The sequence below is a fragment of the Rhynchophorus ferrugineus genome, unplaced genomic scaffold (assembly GCF_030347505.1).
Source record: "Rhynchophorus ferrugineus isolate W39M unplaced genomic scaffold, kcgeb_rfMv2 rfM7, whole genome shotgun sequence".
Classification (NCBI taxonomy): domain Eukaryota; kingdom Metazoa; phylum Arthropoda; class Insecta; order Coleoptera; family Curculionidae; genus Rhynchophorus; species Rhynchophorus ferrugineus.
This window is the reverse complement of record NW_027472586.1, coordinates 9,338,174-9,358,378: the sequence shown is the minus strand read 5'-3', so window position 1 is coordinate 9,358,378 and position 20,205 is coordinate 9,338,174. Positions and strand designations below refer to the sequence as shown.

At 30.7% G+C, this 20,205-nt stretch overlaps 1 protein-coding gene across 4 annotated transcripts in view; it reads left to right on the top strand.

The window, feature by feature from the left end:
* The window catches only part of DCX-EMAP (Doublecortin-domain-containing echinoderm-microtubule-associated protein), a 33,938-nt gene that overhangs the window by 1,840 nt on the left and 11,893 nt on the right, over positions 1 to 20,205 (top strand). For 3 of the 4 annotated variants that reach the window (XM_076409329.1, XM_076409328.1, XM_076409330.1), the window contains exons 2-6: positions 3,876 to 4,077; positions 4,193 to 4,364; positions 4,416 to 4,583; positions 4,636 to 4,729; positions 17,828 to 18,013. In XM_076409329.1, the coding sequence (XP_076265444.1) occupies positions 3,876 to 4,077; positions 4,193 to 4,364; positions 4,416 to 4,583; positions 4,636 to 4,729; positions 17,828 to 18,013 (822 nt within the window). Of the gene's footprint in view, positions 1 to 3,875; positions 4,078 to 4,192; positions 4,365 to 4,415; positions 4,584 to 4,635; positions 4,730 to 16,558; positions 16,746 to 17,827; positions 18,014 to 20,205 lie in introns of those variants that run through there. The other variant, XM_076409331.1, reaches the window with a different exon arrangement.

The window sequence follows — 20,205 nt, the reverse complement described above, 5'->3', positions numbered from 1 at the left end:
AAAAACAGTTTTAGATTTTAGTTAACAGAAGGGGAATAAAAATGGTAAAAATCCTAAACCATTAATGCTCATTATAAACCCTGACATAAATTTAATCACGCAACAAAAAAAAACAAATACGGATAGAGCCTTTAACATGATTTATGGGGATATAAACAGGAATTTAAGTGTATACGAAAACTTCTGTTATGTTAATAGATACGTTCCACGTATGAATATATACAAGGATTTTTTCTGTCAACACTACTGTATGGTCTTAGCTCAATGTCAGCTACTTTTCATAAGCTGGCCTTGGTTTGATTTCATTGGAATACGAAAATTGTTATTGAAACTATTAAAAGGTTTAATCAATACCATATAAAATAAAAGAAATATTTAATTTTAGTACAAAAATTATTTTACATATTCAGTATTGTGATTTACAATGTTTTGAAAATGTAAACAACTTACCAATAGTTCCATTAATTTCAATGTTTAATTAAAACAACTGAATATTTTTGTTTTAGCTATATTTTTCATAATTTTTTATTTTATGATAACCCTTTTATTTGTGAAATGAGTATATTAAAATATCTATAAAATAGTTAAATATGTGCAATATTGTATACTTACAAATTATACCTATAATTACATATGTTATAGTTATGTTTTCGGAAATTTTTTTATGAAAAAATTGGTTACACCTTTCGATAATGTAAAATGTATACTAGCTCAACTATACCTCATAAAATAAATAATATCATGTATTATTTGATTAAATTATTCCATATTTTATTCCAACCAGTATTATAATAACGACGCTGTAGCTTTATATTATGATAATCATAGCTTAATTTTGCATAAATATATATATCGCTACGGTTATATCATATTTATGGCGACCTTTGATATTTTACTAAACCAGCGCCAATGTAAAAATACATTTTAAAGCATGCCTATTTCAAATAAGTAAAAATAAAATATACATTCTTTATGGGGATTATTAGATTCTCAACGAAAATCCATACTAAACGCTAGTTCTTGCATGCATCTCAAAATATATGCCTTTCTATATTCTTAAACCAACTTTTGGTTGATTATAGGTATTTATTGCAATATATTAAAGTTTACAGTAAATAGTATAACTACCGATATTTTTGTAATTTAATTCATGTTAAAGTTCTCGATCTTCTTCAGATCGAAAATATCTAAGTTCTATCAGTTGAAAGTCCAAGCAAAATTGAACATTTATGGTAAAACCTTCACGCAATACTACTTATCCGTTGTAATCACCAAACATTTTTGTGATTAATATATCAAAATATATGTAATTAGCCTTTCAAATACCTGATGCTGAGATATTTTCTAGTTAGTATTCTAAATATTTTTAAATAAATACATTCAGCTTGAAGATACATTTAGCTATCTTATTAATTAAAGTTGTCAACACTGTATCTGTACTGTACATCAAATTGTCAACTATCTTGTCAATTGTCATTTTCATACTTAATAGGATATTTTCATTAAAAAAGCATCATAATAGAGAGAAGAAAATAATTTAACAAAAATGTTATCAAATATAATTTATTTTAACATTATAGTACATTTAAGAACTACAGTTCATCATTCATCAAGAATTTTGCACACGTCTGACAATCGGATGACTTCGACAGGCTCATTTGTTTACGTGTTCGAACTAATCAGACAGCAATGTGTATCTTTTTAACTAGAATAAAATGAAAGAAAAATATTACCTGATTATAAAACGAATTTACAAATTGTGGCAGGCAATACACTAAACATCTTGATGACGTATGTATAAAAAAACTTCGAATAGACTATAAGTACAATTTTGTGCTTATCAGGGCCTACCGAAAGATTTTATTAACGGGCTTTTTTTATTCTTAGGAAAGGAAATTCTTCTTTTACTGATTAATAGGCTGGGGTGAATTAGTTCAATTCTATTTACATAACCTAACAGCTGACTGTATTTTGTATTTTAAATAAAAGTAGTTAAAATTCTGTATTTTATATTATAAATATGCAACTTAAAAATATTTTGCATTTAGTATTTTAAATACGTGCGATATAGCTTTTTACAATCTGTATTTATATATAGCACTTCCGAGGTGGTCCCAGTGGAACCATTCAGGATATGATGGTAGAATCCGAGGAAATCGAGGGAAAGGCTCAAATTTCAAAGGCACGTACAATGTTTTCAGTGCCGAGCCCAAACAATACTAAAATAATAATGTCATATACACAAAATTAAATTTGAAACTAAACAAGTGTAATTTGTTGCTCGTAACGATTTCAAAGTATTAAGCTAAATTGTGTTTATATGGTAGAAGATAAAATACATGTAGTACATAGACTAAATGAGGTTGTGTTTATATATTTATTTAGTTATTACAACAATTATTATGTACATATTTCATTTTAAAACTTTAATTTTGTTTTAAAACTTAATAAAATATAAAACGATCTAAATAATCTGGTTGACAGTTTAAAGTTATAAATCAATACAATATCTCCAAGGTAAATGTTGAATGACCAGAACGTGCGGCCTGATGTCGGGATTTAATTAGCCAGGATTAAATATCGGTTTAACTGCGAAATATATGGGGGAGGAACTGCAGTAAAACTGACGCGGGTTCGGGAAAATATTCGTTCATTAATTTCCAGTAACGGGAAATGTTTGAATCATGTGTTTATTGATTTTTAGAAATAGGTATGCTGAATCCTACATGTGTATAAGGCTGATGTAATAAGAGCATGACTGTAAAATCCATTATTTTTGTTTATATTTACAAATTATCAACGGGAATAGTTAAGTCATTAATCAATTAAGATATTTAGAATCATATAATGCCTAAATTAACAGATTGAGCAATTCGTGGAAATTAAAAGGAAATCAGAGTGAGCTAATTTTGACATTTGACGAACAACCAGCATATGTTGTTGAAATAATTCCTATTTTAACTCTCTGATTTTGGTGTTGATATTTTCGTGAATGTTTGCATCGAATATGCGTCTAATGTCTAAATTAATAGGTTGTTCAATAAGTACGTGGACAATAAATAGAAATCAGAGAGAGCTAAGCCTGATAAATAAGCCGGATGTTGAAATAATTCCCGTTCTAACTCTGATTTTAGCGATGCTTTTTTAGCTCTTTTATCATGTTCATGAATGTTTCCATCCAACTGATCCAAAAGATTATAAATAAATTTAGTCTCTAGTGGAGCGACTAGACTGATTTTCCTTATCAAATTTTATATTCTTGCCAATTACAAACATCCATTTACAACCATAACTCCGAACCCTTGACTATCGGTCGTCTTAAGTACTGCAGTTAACAGTATATAGTCCATTCAATAAAACAGTCAATGTAACAAATTTGTGAACACGCAATACTAATCTTACTGTTTACTTATATTTTTAAAATAAAAAAAAATTAATATTCGGATAAAATAAATTAATAATTTTTGCATTTAATGAGCCCAAAAAGTTATAATAAGCAAATATATTGTATTAACAAGAGTTACTTACTATTAACTTTACTCCCTAATAATATTTTTAAAATTAGAAATCTTACAACCTAAATGATATTAATAAATAGTAATAATAATCTTATAACCTCAATACTTTTAAATATATAGGTAATAATAAGTAAATATATATTGCTATATAAATTAATTAAATCAGGTTTATCCAATAAAAAATTACATGGTTATCATAAAATAATATATTATGAGAGGTACTTAAGAAAAATTAAATCTTAATAAATAAAAATGGTTGGAATCGGATAAAATTAATTCATATTCATAATATATGTGGAGAAAGAAACTGATAGAGTTAAAGAAAAGTGTTGAGAGAAATCTTTCGATCATTTACAGTCGGTGGCTCCATCTCGCGCTGGAAGCCGCATGCAACAGTACGAGGACGGCGTCCGCGAGGCCGAAACTGGTCAGCACGGCGAAGGCGTCGCCGGCGGTGACCACGAGGAGGCCGACGTTGCTACCGGGCCCGCCGTCCAAGATCCGAACGCGCTCAGTCTGGTGCCGGCCGCTGGAAATGGTTCGCAACACGTCAAAAGAGGTAAGTGGGTCACGAGCTCGGTTTGTTGTTCTTTGATCTCCCCGCGCGCATCTTAATCGGCGTAGTTAATCGGAGATTCTGACCGATTTTAAGTTATGATTTGGTCGTTCAACAGACGTGAGTGACGACGAGGAGGACGATCATCCCGTGGCTAACGGGGGAGGATACTGGAGGCAAGGACCGTCCCGTCCTTCCAGTCCTCCGATGGCTGACAACGCCAGCGATGCATCTTCGATGCAACCGCCACCCCCGAGGCCCAAGAGTCGCGTAGAGATGGCTACCAGCAGGTTAGTACCAAGGTAAACAATATCCGAGATCCACGTACCAAACTCTTCCAGATACTCGAACCTGGGATATTGGAAGGCACGAAGAGTGCTCTTTTACAAGAATGGAGATCCATTTTTCCCTGGTGTGGAGTTCCGTTTCAAACCTGGACGAGATATCGTCAGTCTGGAGTCGTTACTGGATAAGTTATCCTTAAGAATGGATCTGCCTAGGGGAGCAAGGTAACCTATAACAATAAATCGTTTCCTTTGTGTATAGATTATTGTTCTTCAGATACATTTTCTCAATGGATGGGGACCGAAAATATAGACTGGATGAACTGGAAGATGGTGCTTCTTACGTTGTGTCGTCATACAAAACATTTAAGGTAAGTTAATTAGTTAAAATGGTTTTAAAATTTATGTTTCGTAGTACAATAATTTATGAAAAAATTAACGAACTTTAAAATATCAGTGGTAGTTTATTTTAACTTATAATAAGCAAAACAAAACTTATTATATATAAATATAAATATATAATGTTCACTCAAGCTCTACTATACTTATTCTATATTTTTCACATTGCCATATTACCGAAAATAGAGTAATTTATAGTTCAATCCAATATTGTTCAGCATCATAACATATTAAAAAATGAATCATACAAAACATTTAAGGTAAGTTAATTAGTTAAAATGGTTTTAAAATTTATGTTTCGTAGTACAATAATTTATGAAAAAATTAACGAACTTTAAAATATCAGTGGTAGATTATTTTAACTCATAATAAGCAAAACAAAACTTATTATATATAAATATAAATATATAATGTTCACTCAAGCTCTACTATACTTATTCTATATTTTTCACATTTCCATATTACGGAAAATAGAGTAATTTATAGTTCAATCCAATATTGTTGAGCATCATAACATATTAAAAAATGAATTAACGTTAAAATATCAGTAATTTATTTTAATACAAAGTAGATAAAACTAATCTTATTTTATATTTTAATTTTATTCATTTGTTTTTTTTTCACATTTAATATTTTGAAATAGAATAATTTTAAATTCAACACAATACTGTTCTAAGCTATCATCGATGTTTCCGGTATGCAGCTTGTGCGTCTGTCAAAACATAACCACCCCTTACAAGCAGGGCGACAAGCTCCACCCCAAATAAATATTATAAAACTTAGCAGCCAATGACAACGGTTGCTTGGATGATGGATTCCGCCTTTTATATCATAAAAGGAAGTTATGTATATAATTAATTAATAATATATATATATATATATATATATATATATATATATATATATATATATATATATATATATATATATATAATTTATAAATCTATGTGAGCATCATAGTACAATAAATTATGAAAATATGAACGAATTGGTTCTTGTTAAAATTGTTCAAATATTTGGTTCTGATTTATAAATAAACAAAATATTATTGCTCTAATGTTCGTGAAACCAATCACGTGCCAGTCGGTATTTAAAATAAACAACTATATTTTCTATCGCATCTACAAATCTTACTCTTTTGGCAAAGTGGGTCACCTAGTATCGAGAAAAACATGTAACCATTCGACGTGAACCAAATTCCAACCATAAGCGGGCCTAAAATTAACCTCGTGTCACTGTAACTATTTTCAGACCAGATTTTGCGATATTGGAACATTGCAGATAAAAAGTTTTAAAAAAATATATTTTTGGCTCCTCCGCCATTTCATCATTTATCATAACAGCAATAAAACGCGATATGTATATATACGTACGCATATTAATTAAGTAGGATTTTTACGCGATAAAAAATGTAAATATCCTCGTGCTTTTTTAAGAATGGACTGGTTCGGATTTCGCAGAGCCGTGATCGATAATGAGTACACAACTAAATAGGAAAGTTCATTTCCAGCTCTACTCACTTTCGTTGTAGTCAATTTTATGGCCGTTTAATGGGAAAGGTCGTCAGGAAACGTGAAAAATGGAAAGTTTTTCGCCAAAGTTCCGGATTTGTGATTAAGATAAACTTGTTCGGAACTAAAGGAATTTTTGAATTTTAAAAGAATGATAAATTGATTTACTGCAAAACCTACAGTGAATTTCCCTATGGTTAATAGTTCCATACGGTCCCCAAGACAAGAACTATCTGAAATAATGAGGAAATGGGAACTAAATGACTCATCATAAATAATTACTATAAATATATCAATTTCTACTATAGTTATTACGAATCCATCTGACGAAAATTATTTTCCATTAACTTCGGGAGCTGCAAAAGTGCTACTCCAATAACAAGAAAGAAAACAGAATATGATAAATTTGTCCCCTCGAAATTAGAGAAATGGTAAGAGAAAGGCGAAAAGCTAGAAGAGTATGGCACAGAACCAGAAATGCTGCAGACAAAACTACTTTTAATAGAAATGGTAATCAGACAAATCAAAAGATCAAAGAATATAAACAGAATTGCTTTCAAAAAAATGTAAGTGAATTAAGCCCATAAGCAGACAAAGAGTGTTCGCTATGGAAAGCCACTCGAAGATTTAAAAGACCAATTATTCGAGTACCGCCAATTAAAAATGATCGAAATGAATGGGTTCGAATCTACCATGGATACATCTCCTGTTTATTAACCCGATGTGGATCTAAATTTAATTTCTCTATTGAAAGTTGCCACTGAGATTGATAACCTCAATCCTAAAAAGGCACCTGGTATAGATGATGTTTCACCTGGATTATTGAAAGAACTGCCACGAAAAGTAATCATCATGTTGACATATATATTTAATGCTTGTTTAAGACTGAAGCATGTTCCGGAATGCTTTAAGGTGGCACAAATAATTATGCCAAAAAAACCTGACAAACCTAGACAACAAGTCAAATCTTACGCTGCTACCTGCAATATCAAAACTATTTGAGAAACTAATATTTAAACGTGCTAAAAAGTTTGTAATAATACCAGATTTCCAGTTTGGTTTTCGAGATCACCATTCAACAATCGATCACGTGAACAGAGTATTCCAACAACTAAAGAAACACTACTTGGAACCTTTGCCGACGACACAATTATTATGGCAAACGACATATCTCTGCCTAGGGCAGTAGAAAAAGTACAACTGGCTGTCAACAAAATCGACAAATGGACGAAAGATTGGAAAATTCAACTTAATAACTCCAAATCTGTCCACGTTAATTTTACATTGCGGTGAAATAATAAAAACTTAATTATGCCCGATTCCTCAAGCAGAATCAGCTAAATATCTCGGATTCCATCTTGACGGTAGATTAAATAGGATACATCACGTTAGACAAAAAGCAAATCACATTAGAACCAAAATAAAACAACTATACTGGTTAGTCGGAAGATACTCTCAACTTGATCTAAAATCAAAGAGGTTGATTTATAAGACAATTAAAAAACCACTTTGGACCTATGAGGTGTAAATATGGGGGTGCATTAAAAATTCAAATCAACTAGTCATCCAACGTTGTCAAAACAAGGTTCTTCGATTGATTGAAATCGAATGGATTTGTGAAGTCGAAACACGAAAGAAGATTATAAGCAATACAACTGCTGGACAGCGCGCAGGATGTCAGGAGATTCAAGCGAACCAAACAATATGAATTTATATAAAGTGTATACCTTTAGTGTAAACTATAGCTAACAAATGAAATGTAGTAATAAATTAAGATTGTACTAAGCGTATCTAATAAAGATGTTCCAATCTCGTATATAGTTTGAATATTGAAGGATTTCAAAAGTTGAAAGATAGACGATTATTGTAAACTTATTAAACAAATTTAATACATTAAAATTTAATAATGTACACAATGTATTGCCTCAAAATTAATTTATAATCGTTTCTCAAGGAATCTTAGAACCTACAGACACTTAAAAGCACGAAATAATTGCAAATAATTCAGCAACTAAAAATAAAATAATAATGTTTGAAGAATGTCATGCATAATATTGGATAAAACCGTATTGAGGGTGTGGTTTAATCGTATAGAGAGCCTTCTAACGATAATTTAAGAGGGTTTAAAAGTAATCTTAAATCGTTAAATTTCGCAGACATTTACATGCAATGTTTATATAAGAAATTTGTAGTGCCCATTTTACGAAAACAGTAAACCTGGTCTTAAAATAATGTTAAATGATCATAATTTCTAATCAAACCGTCATTAAATAAAACAACAGTTTGACAATAATTATCAATTTATGAGGATAATTATTACAAACCTTCAGATATATGGATATAGTGGATAATTATTTCAACACTGTATGAATACAATTCAATGGCAATAAATTATTTTTTATCCATTATTTAAAAAAATAACGAAAGTTATGTCTGATTTTATAGCAAGTGTTAAAATGTTAATGACAATATTTTGACTTCTCCCTCTTCTATTATATGTCCATAAACCTCTTCATTGAAGTCTTAATCATACATAATTGTATAATTGCACAAAACTAGGTGTGGGGGTACAGCTTTATATAATGTATTTATGCAAAATATGAGGAAATTTTTTTAATGTGACTTTACCAAATCTCATTTTATCAAAAAACTAATGGTATAACCTTCATTTAGTTTTCCATGTCTTCTTTGAAGACACTTTTTGGCGAATCTTATTTAAAATTCTGTTAGTCAATATATTATGTTATATATAAATGAGAGGAAAATCATTCTAATTGATATTTTCCAAACAAATAGCAAACAACGTGGTGTGTTCGAACGTCAAGCCTTGATTTTCTAAAATCGCCATAATATCTATACGTTCGATCGACTTTATATTCGGTTATCTATAAATTTGAATCCCAATTTTTTTGGGTTACATTCGTTGAACTGCTCATGGTGGTGTTACTATACTTTTTAGGTCATATTATCATTTATGAGCGATAAATAAGCCGCGAATTCGCATTTAGCATAATTTATTCCCATAGCCATAAAGCCACGACTTTTTTCCACACTTTGCTGCATTATTATCTGATCTCGATTAAGGTGGTATAACTTTCTGTCTGACGTTTCATAAATAAATATTACTCCTAGCGATTATAAATCATGCTAATCCAATGTCGAAATTTACGAGTGTCACTTTTTTATTATTTTTTTTATGATATAAATAATAGCAATGCCAAAACAACTATACAACAGTTTTTCGTTCAAGTTATTTGAACGATGTTGGTATGATGTTGTTGGTGCATCAGTCTTCGTCTATCAAAAGCAGATTCTTTTTATGCAGTGTGCTTCAGAGTGTCTATAAAAGTGAGGATAAACCAATTTGCAATAATATTTTTAGTAAATATGGTTGCCTAGTTTTTGGTTTGTTTGTGAAAAAGGTGACGAGTAGACAATAAAATTTTATGATTCCTATTACATATTTGAATTACATCTTACTTTAGATATGTTTAGTACAATCTTAATTTATGACATTAATTTGTTATTGTTGTTATCTTACTTCTGAATTAATATACAAATTGTGGTATAAACACAAGTATGTATATCCCAAATTCAAATAAAGTTAGACTACTTAAACTAAAGTTACGATTAAACATGCAAGCTCATGTGGTTTGGTCCAGTTTGACCTTCTGATTTCCTGCGTATCATCTCGTAGCTGTAATGCTTTTACGTTGCGGTGATTTATTAAATTTGTTTCATGTTTAATGCGAAATCTTGAATAGAATCAGTTTGATTTCGAGGCCATCGTGTAGTTTCGTATAGTTACGTAACAATAAGTATTGGTGATTAGTCGAAGCACTTTGTAGTGCCATCTATTATATAAATTACAAGTAGAACAATCACTTCACAGTTTGTCATTTATGTGAATTATAATCTAAATATTATGTAGTTTGATTAGACGTAATGATACGTAGTGAGTATACGTATATTTAGTCCGTCCTCATCATCGTCAGTCTCTATGTTTAACTCTCTATGATTAGCGTGGCTAATTTTAGCAAATTGGATCATTAAATCTCAAATAATGGCAGATAAAATATCACTAGCGACTAATAATTGGTAAAATAACGGCAATTAATCCCCATTTTGCTATAAAAATCACCTTTAAACACGAGGCATAATCTTGAATGCATAACCATTATATCAACAAACAATATTGCCGTATATGAGATGACACCAACCCACACTAAGTGGTATAATTGAGGAAATGCTACTATTTGATATACTGAAAGTTGAATTACTGGGATCTGTACCACCAGAAAAAATCCTGACAGTATATAAATAACAGTATACATGAACCTTTAATATAAAAAACATTTGGTTTCAATTTACATTCATACATTTTCAATTTCAACATCAACTGGCTCTTATATAGATTAACGATTTCCGATCATCACAATTAATCCTCATGGATTTCTAATGATTCTCCTTTAATCTATCTTTTATCTATTATTCTCTCCTAAGAAAAGCTTTATTCCAAAGCAGTGCACGTATATTCTTCAAACTTATCTTAATTTATGAGCACACTACAGAAATTTTATATAAAATTCATTCGATGTTTATCCATTTCGCAGTACCGCGACTAAAACTAACTTTTTTCTGGAAACTCCATATAAACCGCTAAAAATACCCCTCGCCTCAACTAATCTGATGCGTGCTCCATCAGTCGACCCAACAACTCAAGTTCGACTCTTTTGGGGTCAATGGCGTCTTGGACACGGGCACGGTAATGATCCGGCCACACATTCGGGAAGGGATTTTTTCGATCGACGCTCTATTTTCACTGAAAAATCGGCACCGGTAAATTGGAGTCGTTTGCATGAAATCGGTCCGCAAGGTCCTCGCTGTGCCATTTTAGTATCGCCACTTATGATAATGGAGACCCCGTCGAACAAAATGCCAATTAAACGCCCTAATGATATCGTTCTTGGCCCGAACATACATTAAGAGCTGCGTTTGAATTCGATTCATAAAGCTTTAATAATACACATAAAGTATTTTCAAGGTTACACCGAACCACAAAGAAAATTAATCGACAAAAATCAGTATCCGGCTGCTATATTCAAAGTGATTGAATAAAACCGTAAATGTACTGATTTCGATGTTTTCGACGTAACAACATTCAGTAACATGTTATAAAAGCCACAAAAAGTAATTAAATACACTATAAGGTATTGTAATTAAATATTAACTGAAAATCCCACCATATTCCAATTTTCCAATATGGAATCGCTGAATCAATTCGAGACCTGATATATAGATGACGCTCTCTGCTCCCTAAACCTAACCTAGCGGTTTTAATCTTTAAATAACAAGTGGCAAAATGTCATAAACATACAGTGGTTAGAATGAATCAACTGTTGTCATTTTAAAAATAATGCACTCTATCTGAAGTTGATGATCTGACAATGATCAAATTGAATGAATAGCTCTTCGCATTTCTTTGCCAGCGTTCATATATAGAAACCCATTACAGAAATTAAAAGAACGCTCTAAAGAAAGTGAAGCCTATTTTCAATCCAATGACTACTAATCTTCTATTAATGTTTTACAGACGGTATTCTCCACTTAGATGCTTTAAATGCTATACAATTTACAATAATTATTATGACAAATTTAAGTAATTTTAAAGTCACAAATATAATCATTAAAATTAAACTTGAATATTCCTATAAATAAAAGCAATCAAGAAATTGATGATTCATAATTTCTAAGATTATGATAAACCATTTCTTATATTTTTATGATTAAATATGCAAAACTTTATTTGACGTTGTAATTTATTTTAGCCCATCCTTACGAGAACTTTCCCTATAAAAATTCACTTTCTACTCTCACTCAAATTTTGATGTTTTCAAAAAAAATCATCTCATTTTCCAGTTAAGAGCTGCATTGTTTAAGATTATTAATAATGAAATATTGGGGATTCATTTGCAATCGCTGTCTTTACCAATATAAATTCAACTTATTTTATTATTACTATCTTGTATTTTATACTTTTAATGTTCGAATTTACTTTATCACCCATCATAACTATCATACACACATATATATATATATATATATATATATATATATATGTTTTCAAGGAAAGTTGTTTAACTCATTAAGTATTTGTCAAAGTTGAAATGTATTTAGAAACTAAAGACTAGTTGCTCAACGAAAGGTATGGAAAAAAGGGGAGCACTGAACTGAATGTATCTCTTCAAGAAGGACACATTGATGAACAAGCTTTAATATTGTCGAAAACTTTGTTATACTAAAGATATACACAATACTTTATCCATATATGAAGGAAAATATATGTATGATACATTTTTTCCAAATCCATGGAGCAAGTTGATTTGAAAATTTTTAAGAAATTCAACGAGAATCATTACATCTTCAAAAATAAATCTTGCAGACTAATTTACTATCCGCCAGAGATCGTTATAACTAAATCAGTGCGTTCATTTGTAGCATAATAAATAGAAAAACCAATCTAGATATAAAAATTCCAAGAATAATCTTTTTACGACTACTAATGGGTAAACCACAAGGCTCGTTATTGGAGGTGTGGTTTGATGGATATTAGTATTTTTGCTATAACTTAAGGTTCTAATGGATCAAGGATAATCTTAAACCATTATCTATAGGTGTTTCATAGCAAATTAGCCTGAACTATTATCAGAAAACATGTGCACAGTTATTTGGTTTTGCTAACGATGTTCATACTGTAGATCGTCTTTTTATTTTAATTTTTGTCGGGAAACTTTTTTACAACTAACCTGTTTAACCCTATACAGATGAAAAGTAATGTATACATAAATATAAACACCGATAAATTAACCGATAAATCAAATCGTTCCGTATAACTGAGATTTCTTGTTATTTATTAAGAAGTCATATAACATCTTCGGGCTACCCTTTCTTCGCCTATTCTGATTAAAACATTCGAAATGCTGGTGCGACTTTAATCCACACCGTTTATATGGAAATCACGAGGGTCGCACGAGCTTTGCTGACCACGAGAAAATTTTCTTGGAAATGGACGATAAGGATGCCAAAGCGCCGGTCACGAACTGGACTCCACCAGTGACGTGCGAAGAAAATCACGAGAACGTCATAAAAATATTCGTTCCCTTTATTTTAATTTTAAAGTCCAAAAATTGAAAACATTAACTTTGTTACAGACAACTATTAATAATATTTTAATAAATTAAAAAAAATAGTGGAATTGATATTTATTGCACTGCAGAGTGTTACGAAAATGTATTACACAAATAGAAATTTGTGTAAACACAAATAGAAGATGCTAGTAAAGAGGAAACATTTTAAATAAAATCAAGTGAAGCGAAACAATTTTACGTATTTGATTAGGAGAAATAATCTGAAAATAGTATTAGCGAATAATAAAATAATTAGAGAGATAAGAATAATTGAATTAGAATTACCAATTAATACCAAAATTCATAGAGGAATGAAAGTAATGCTCCAATTGCTGTATATACCAGACAGTGCATATTCTTTATTGTTAATAGACTTAATTGATTCACCCCTTAATTGAACAGTGCTGTGTTTTTTAAAAATATGATTTTCTTGAATTAATAGATAGAATGATCTTGTAACGATGAACAAAAATAATGCATAGCCCCAAATAAAATTATATATATTTAATCGAAAATATATAGGGAACGGCGTATCACAATTTAAAGAATTATGACTCATATAATTGTTTAAGTTGTTTTAGTCATTATAGTGGAAACAAATTTACATTTGTTATTCATTGTTTTTATCGTTTTAAAATTGGTTTATTTTTCCTTAACAAATATTATCTATGGTGTTTCAAACGAATTTACGTGAAAAAATTTCTGTAAAGATGGATTAGGGAAAAATTATGAATCATATTATGATTTTGTGTATTATGTTCTACTTCTCATTAGTTCAGTTTAGCTTCTATATATAACGTGTTCTATATATTGGTATATATCATTGATCTTGTTTTCATATTTTTATAACCACGCTTTTCGAAATGCAAATTTATATTTATATATCAGATATTTTTGCATGCAAAGAAACCAGGGACACTGTAGGCATATTTTATTATCGTTGGTTTTGTTTTTCATAAACGGAACGTCATTAACATACATTTAGATATCAGATTTCCGTAATATCATGTTTTTTTCGTTCATGATACTTTTGGGTCATATTATCATCACAATCAAGGAAAACAAAACTAGGAACAGAATTTTAAGTCACGATAAATCGTTTTTTTTATCTAGGTCTCTAAAATAGTTTTTTGGTACAAATTTGTGCAACATATCTGACCCCGTTTAAGATATATCGATAAGAGAACCGATACAGGCGAACGACAAATTATTAAATGAATATTAATACAAAAATAGGTACATAAAATGTGTTTGGCACGCCTTAACTGCTATAAATAATTTATAATATTTATTATTGTCAAATAAAATGATTTTAAAAATACAAAATGTATCTATATTCTTATGTTTTCCTTATTGATAAAACCAATCAAGAAACTGATATGATTCGTAATTTTTTAGATTATGATGTACCATTTCTTGTATTTTGATTGTTAACTATATTACACTTTATTTGAGGCTGTAACTTACATTACTCTATCTTTATAGAAATGTTTTACGTACACAGGCTTCAAACGCTATAAATATTAATATATAATACTTTTATATTTATTAGAATTATATTATTAAATACAAAAAATTAAATATTCGCTTCAAACGCTATAGATCATTTATAAATTTATTATGATGTAATAAAATAATTTTAAAACTATAAAAAAAAGTCAATAACAAATATAGGTTTGTTTATACTATTAATAGTATATACTATAACAAAACCAATTTAGACATTTATATGACTCCTAATTTTTTAGATTAAAATGTGCTGTTTCCTGTATTATTGTCAATAAATATATAGAATGTTATTTGAGGCTATAGCTTATTTTAGTCTACCGTTACAGGAGTTTCCATCTATACATTTAGCATTTTAACCCAGCATTTTTCAACCATTGGATTATCTCTTCCATTCTTTTATGAATTTTGATATTAACTGGTAATTCTAACTCAATCGCTATTTCTCCAAAATATCACTTCAAACGCATTAATTGCCTACTGTAGCATTTGCTAATGATAGTTTCAGATACTTTCAGTGACTCCTAGTGTCTGATATAACCAAATACGTAGAATTATTTCGCTTCACTTGATTTTATTTCAAATGTTTCGTTATTACTAGCAATGTCTACTTGTGATACATTTTAACTAAGTAATATTATGCTGCAAAAAATTATATATTTAAATTTTCGTAACATATTTTTTACAATGCAATTAAATATCTTGTATAATGTGGTCGTCCATTATGCATTCCACTATTTTTTCAAAATGTATTAATATATTCTTACTAGTTGTTATCGACCAACATACAATTTATCTCGACAATGATTTAAAACTGGATACTTATCTAGGAAGACCCATTGGTCCTTACTTAGTCTCTAATAAAATAAAAGCACAGTCTACACAAGCACATAAGATTAATCGGTTTGGTTCTTTTAAGTCTACATCCTTGTTCAGTGTTGTTTAAGACTTGAAGCACTTTGATGTTTACTTTAGGGATATTTTTCATGTCTTGTTGTGAATTTCTTAATTTCTTCTAATAGAGTTGGAATCCGAATGTCTCACTGTAAGCTCCTGCAGTATCTGGGTTGATATTACCTCTCGCAGAACTCTCTATAAAACATATTGTTACTTATATCTAAAAGTATGAACTAAATATGCTAAAAAAGAACTAAATATTACAAATAAAAGTGGTAATATTAGCGGCGTCGGTTTAAAAAATCGACATCATGTTTATATAGCTAATATTTTTCTTTACACGAAAACCCTCTTATCGGTTTACATCGGCGAAAAAAGACGGTCGTACTTGAGATTTCACAACCTAATAGTGAAATTAATCGTTACAAATTATTCCCCCTATTAACATTATGCAAATGGACCCCACATCCAAATAATTAACCTACAAACCCCATTCTGGACGCCGCCACTGCTGTTATTCGGCCATCATGCGATACACGACGTTGTCGCCCCTCCGACCTACCTCCCCCCTTCCCGCCCCGCCACGCGATCCTTCATATTTGACCTTGGCGGCCTTCTCCCCACCTACCTCAATCGCGCGCCCCCGCGTCCTCCTGGCCGGCGTCCGTTCGCGCTCATTAGCAGAAATCACTCTCGCACGTCGTGCAGTTGCCTAAATCTGGCTCGCTCGAACGATAGTCGATCCGAGAGCCATTCGCAGCTGAGCTGACGCGCCTCCTTGATCAGCTGTTTCGTTCCTGTTGAGTCTCCGTCATATTCAGTTGCCAATGATTGATTTCGCGTTTGATGAAGACACTTCATTCGCTATTGTCACCGTACCCAGTATGGTAAGATTATTTAAACTCATTTCGACAGTATCCCAGCAACATTAAATGAAGCTGGTACTCCTAAACTAACCATTAATTTTTCGAAACATGCTTAAAGTAATTCCCACGCACTGTAGTTCAACCAATGATAAACTGCAGTCCTGTCTTCTCAATTTCCTTACACACATTTCCACGGTTTGGTGCTTTGCGGTCGGCTACGATGTCTTGTCCATTTGATTAACTGAAGAGTCTCTAAGTTTTCACAGAGGCTTTGTTCCTATTTTTATGGTGAATCTTTTGATTTTTCTTTTAACTATATACTAGATACTAGATCTCAATGCAAATATTCATTACGTGCACGCTAAAGTTTATTTATTGAACACTCCTAATGTTGCTGTGCCCCACAGTTACCATATCTTGTGCACCTTCGATTTAGCACTTATAATTATAAATTAAAATTTTAGTACAGGCTGACACATGATCCAGGAGACTAAAGATGCGTTTTGATTCTTCTACTGTAATTCATTCCAGTTTGGATATATCATTACAAGCTTTGAGCTTGTATATATAAACATGTAACATTCAGTAATATACTCGATCGAGCGAAATTTATTTCAATTTATTATTTATTATTTCAATGTTCGATTCATTCATCTTAATCAACTATATCTCATGATGGCTTTGTTTCATTTAAGCTTCCAATTCTTCATCTGGAAGTTTTTGTTTACCATGGCATTTTTCACAATTAATAGATATACGATGAACGTTTCTTCTTCGAGCTTAAAACTATATTTAAAATATAAATAATTCTCTTCCTCATTCTGATTATTCTTGATCATGGAGAGTTACTAATATAGGGAGGGTTCAACTATGCAACTAAAAGCTCCAGTCGTAAAAGGTTACTGGGGGTATCGAAATGACTAATCCAAAGTTTTCGTAGCAAGGGTTAATCCTATATATAAAAAATTAGTCATTTGTGATCTATTTGGTAAAAAAAAAGTTAGATTAAATTTTTATAATTTATGATTTATGACTTCATGATTTATGATACCACACAGTAGAAAAATTTCTTACAAGATCAATTCTCATGACTGTTTATTCAGGCTGCTAGTTATGGAAAGAAAAATGGAATATGGTATGCTGCCCCTGGAGGACAAGGCTGGAGCAAAGCCACCAGCAGAAAGGCCTCCATAGTGGAGACCGATGCACCCCCACCAGGCGGTGGTACAATCAAGCCATCGTCAGGCAGGGTCATTAGAATCATTAATAATATGGATCATACTGTTCAGGTAACATTTTAATATATTGTTAATCAAACTAGATGGCGTGCTTTATTAATAGTGTTAAGCGTCATATTCTTGCATATATATCACTGTTTCTTATGATATCGCATCCGCATAACTGAAAGTCATTTATCTAGAGAGGTTTGAAAATTGTTATATCAACATTTTTTAATAATTAAATTCCTCAAGTTTCTAATTCAAGTACATGAAAGAGCATTATTTTTTATTCATATAGTATAACTTATTCCATATTGTAATAAATACTTCTTATGTTTTTCCGGAAAACCGTCCATTTTAACCGACCAGCGTATTCAGAATGATCAATGTTTGCATAAATCAGTTTAATTCACCATACTAGACAAGAATGAAATAAAAATGTCTCTAAAATCTCAAGTGTTTCACTTAGTTTATTCCCATTAACAGTCAATATTCAATCAGCACACGATCTATTGAATTTAATTCAAGAAACGTTAAAATGTTAATACATATTACTTAAAGAAATAACATGAATATTTATCAGATGATGTGAAATATTATTAAATATACTCTTCACCAAGATATTATTGTATATTTATGAGCATCAATCGTCAGTTTCAGGATTATTATTCATTAGCTTCATAACAATTGCGGTATTTAAGAAAAAAAATGCTTTTTGAAAGACCGTGCAATTAACATGGGCCAGAAGAACTATTTTGCTACGTTACATTGCCAAATTCTCTGACTAATAACACATTCCTTTTAAATATAATATATATTTATGAATAATTTATAACGGACAAATGTCCAAAGACACGCACACGTCGCTGCCTTCGCTTAGACGAACCTCTAGTGCGCGCCGACCTCGATTTAAAAAAACAACCAACCACGGCGGCTTTTCTTTCGAAGACCCAGCTTTCACCTTCGGGAAGAAATATACACAATGCATGTAGATGGGGGAGCATGCGATCTAACTCGTATGTAATGGGGATATTTATTAATATTTCATAAATGCATAGGATAGATTGAAGGACGAGAAATAGCTCCAGATTAACAACTTGCTAATGAGCTTGTTAATGTTTCCTGTTTACCTTGTAGGGATTTTATAATCTTGATAAAAAAATTAAAATAATAATGTTATAATAAATGTGATTTATTCACTATCAATAGAGGCTACTAATTTGTTTATATATAATTTTCGATTTGAATTTGTTAAATTGTGCATAAATTCAACAAGTATTTACAAAAAAATATTTGTGAAAGTGCCAATATCTAAAAAATAGAAATAATTTTAAAAAGATAAAAATAATCAATAAAATTCTGTAGTTTAATATATTCTCTACTAATAAAACCAATCAAGAAATTTACTGATTCATAATTTATTATATTATTGTTAACCGTTTCTTGTATTTTTATCATTAAATATATGAAACTTATATTAGTCCATCTTTACGGGAACTTTCCGCGTAGTTGCGCTTCTAATATTATAAATAATTTATATAGCTCATTGGGTTTAAATAAAATAACTTTAAAAACATAAAAATAATAAAAAAATAGCAGTTCAATGTTTCTTCTATCAATAATGCTAATTAAAAAATTGATATGATCCATAACTCTTTAGATTACGATGTACAGTTTCTTGTATTTTTATTATTAATACATGGGCTGAAAAGTTACGGGCGTACCAAAGAAAAAACACTATTATTGCAGCGCTGCTCTAACAAATTTTTGCCATGTAGTCGTTTCTTTGCAATTTCGGCCTTCAAACGGTTCTAATAACGCTATATATGTTAATATTCACTCTTGATGAACTTTTTTTGAGGCCGAAACTTATATTAATCCACCTTTACAAAAATTTTCCGCGTAGTTGCGCTTTAAATTTTATAAATAATATATACAGCTTATTGGGTTAAAATAAAATTATTTTAAAGACATAAAAATAATCAACAAAAATAGCTGTTCACTGTCTCTTCTGTCAATAATACCAATTAAGAAATTGATATGATCCATAATTCCTTAGATTATGATGTACCGTTTTTTGCATTTTTATAATTAACACATGGGCTGAAAAGTTACGGGCGTAAAAAAGAAAAAACGTTTTTTTTAATCAAAATTGGCTTTATTCATCAACGTAATCTCCAAAAGCTACACAACTATTCCAGCGCTGCTCTAACAAATGTTTGCCATGTAGTCGTTTCTTTGCACTTTCGGCCTTCAAACGC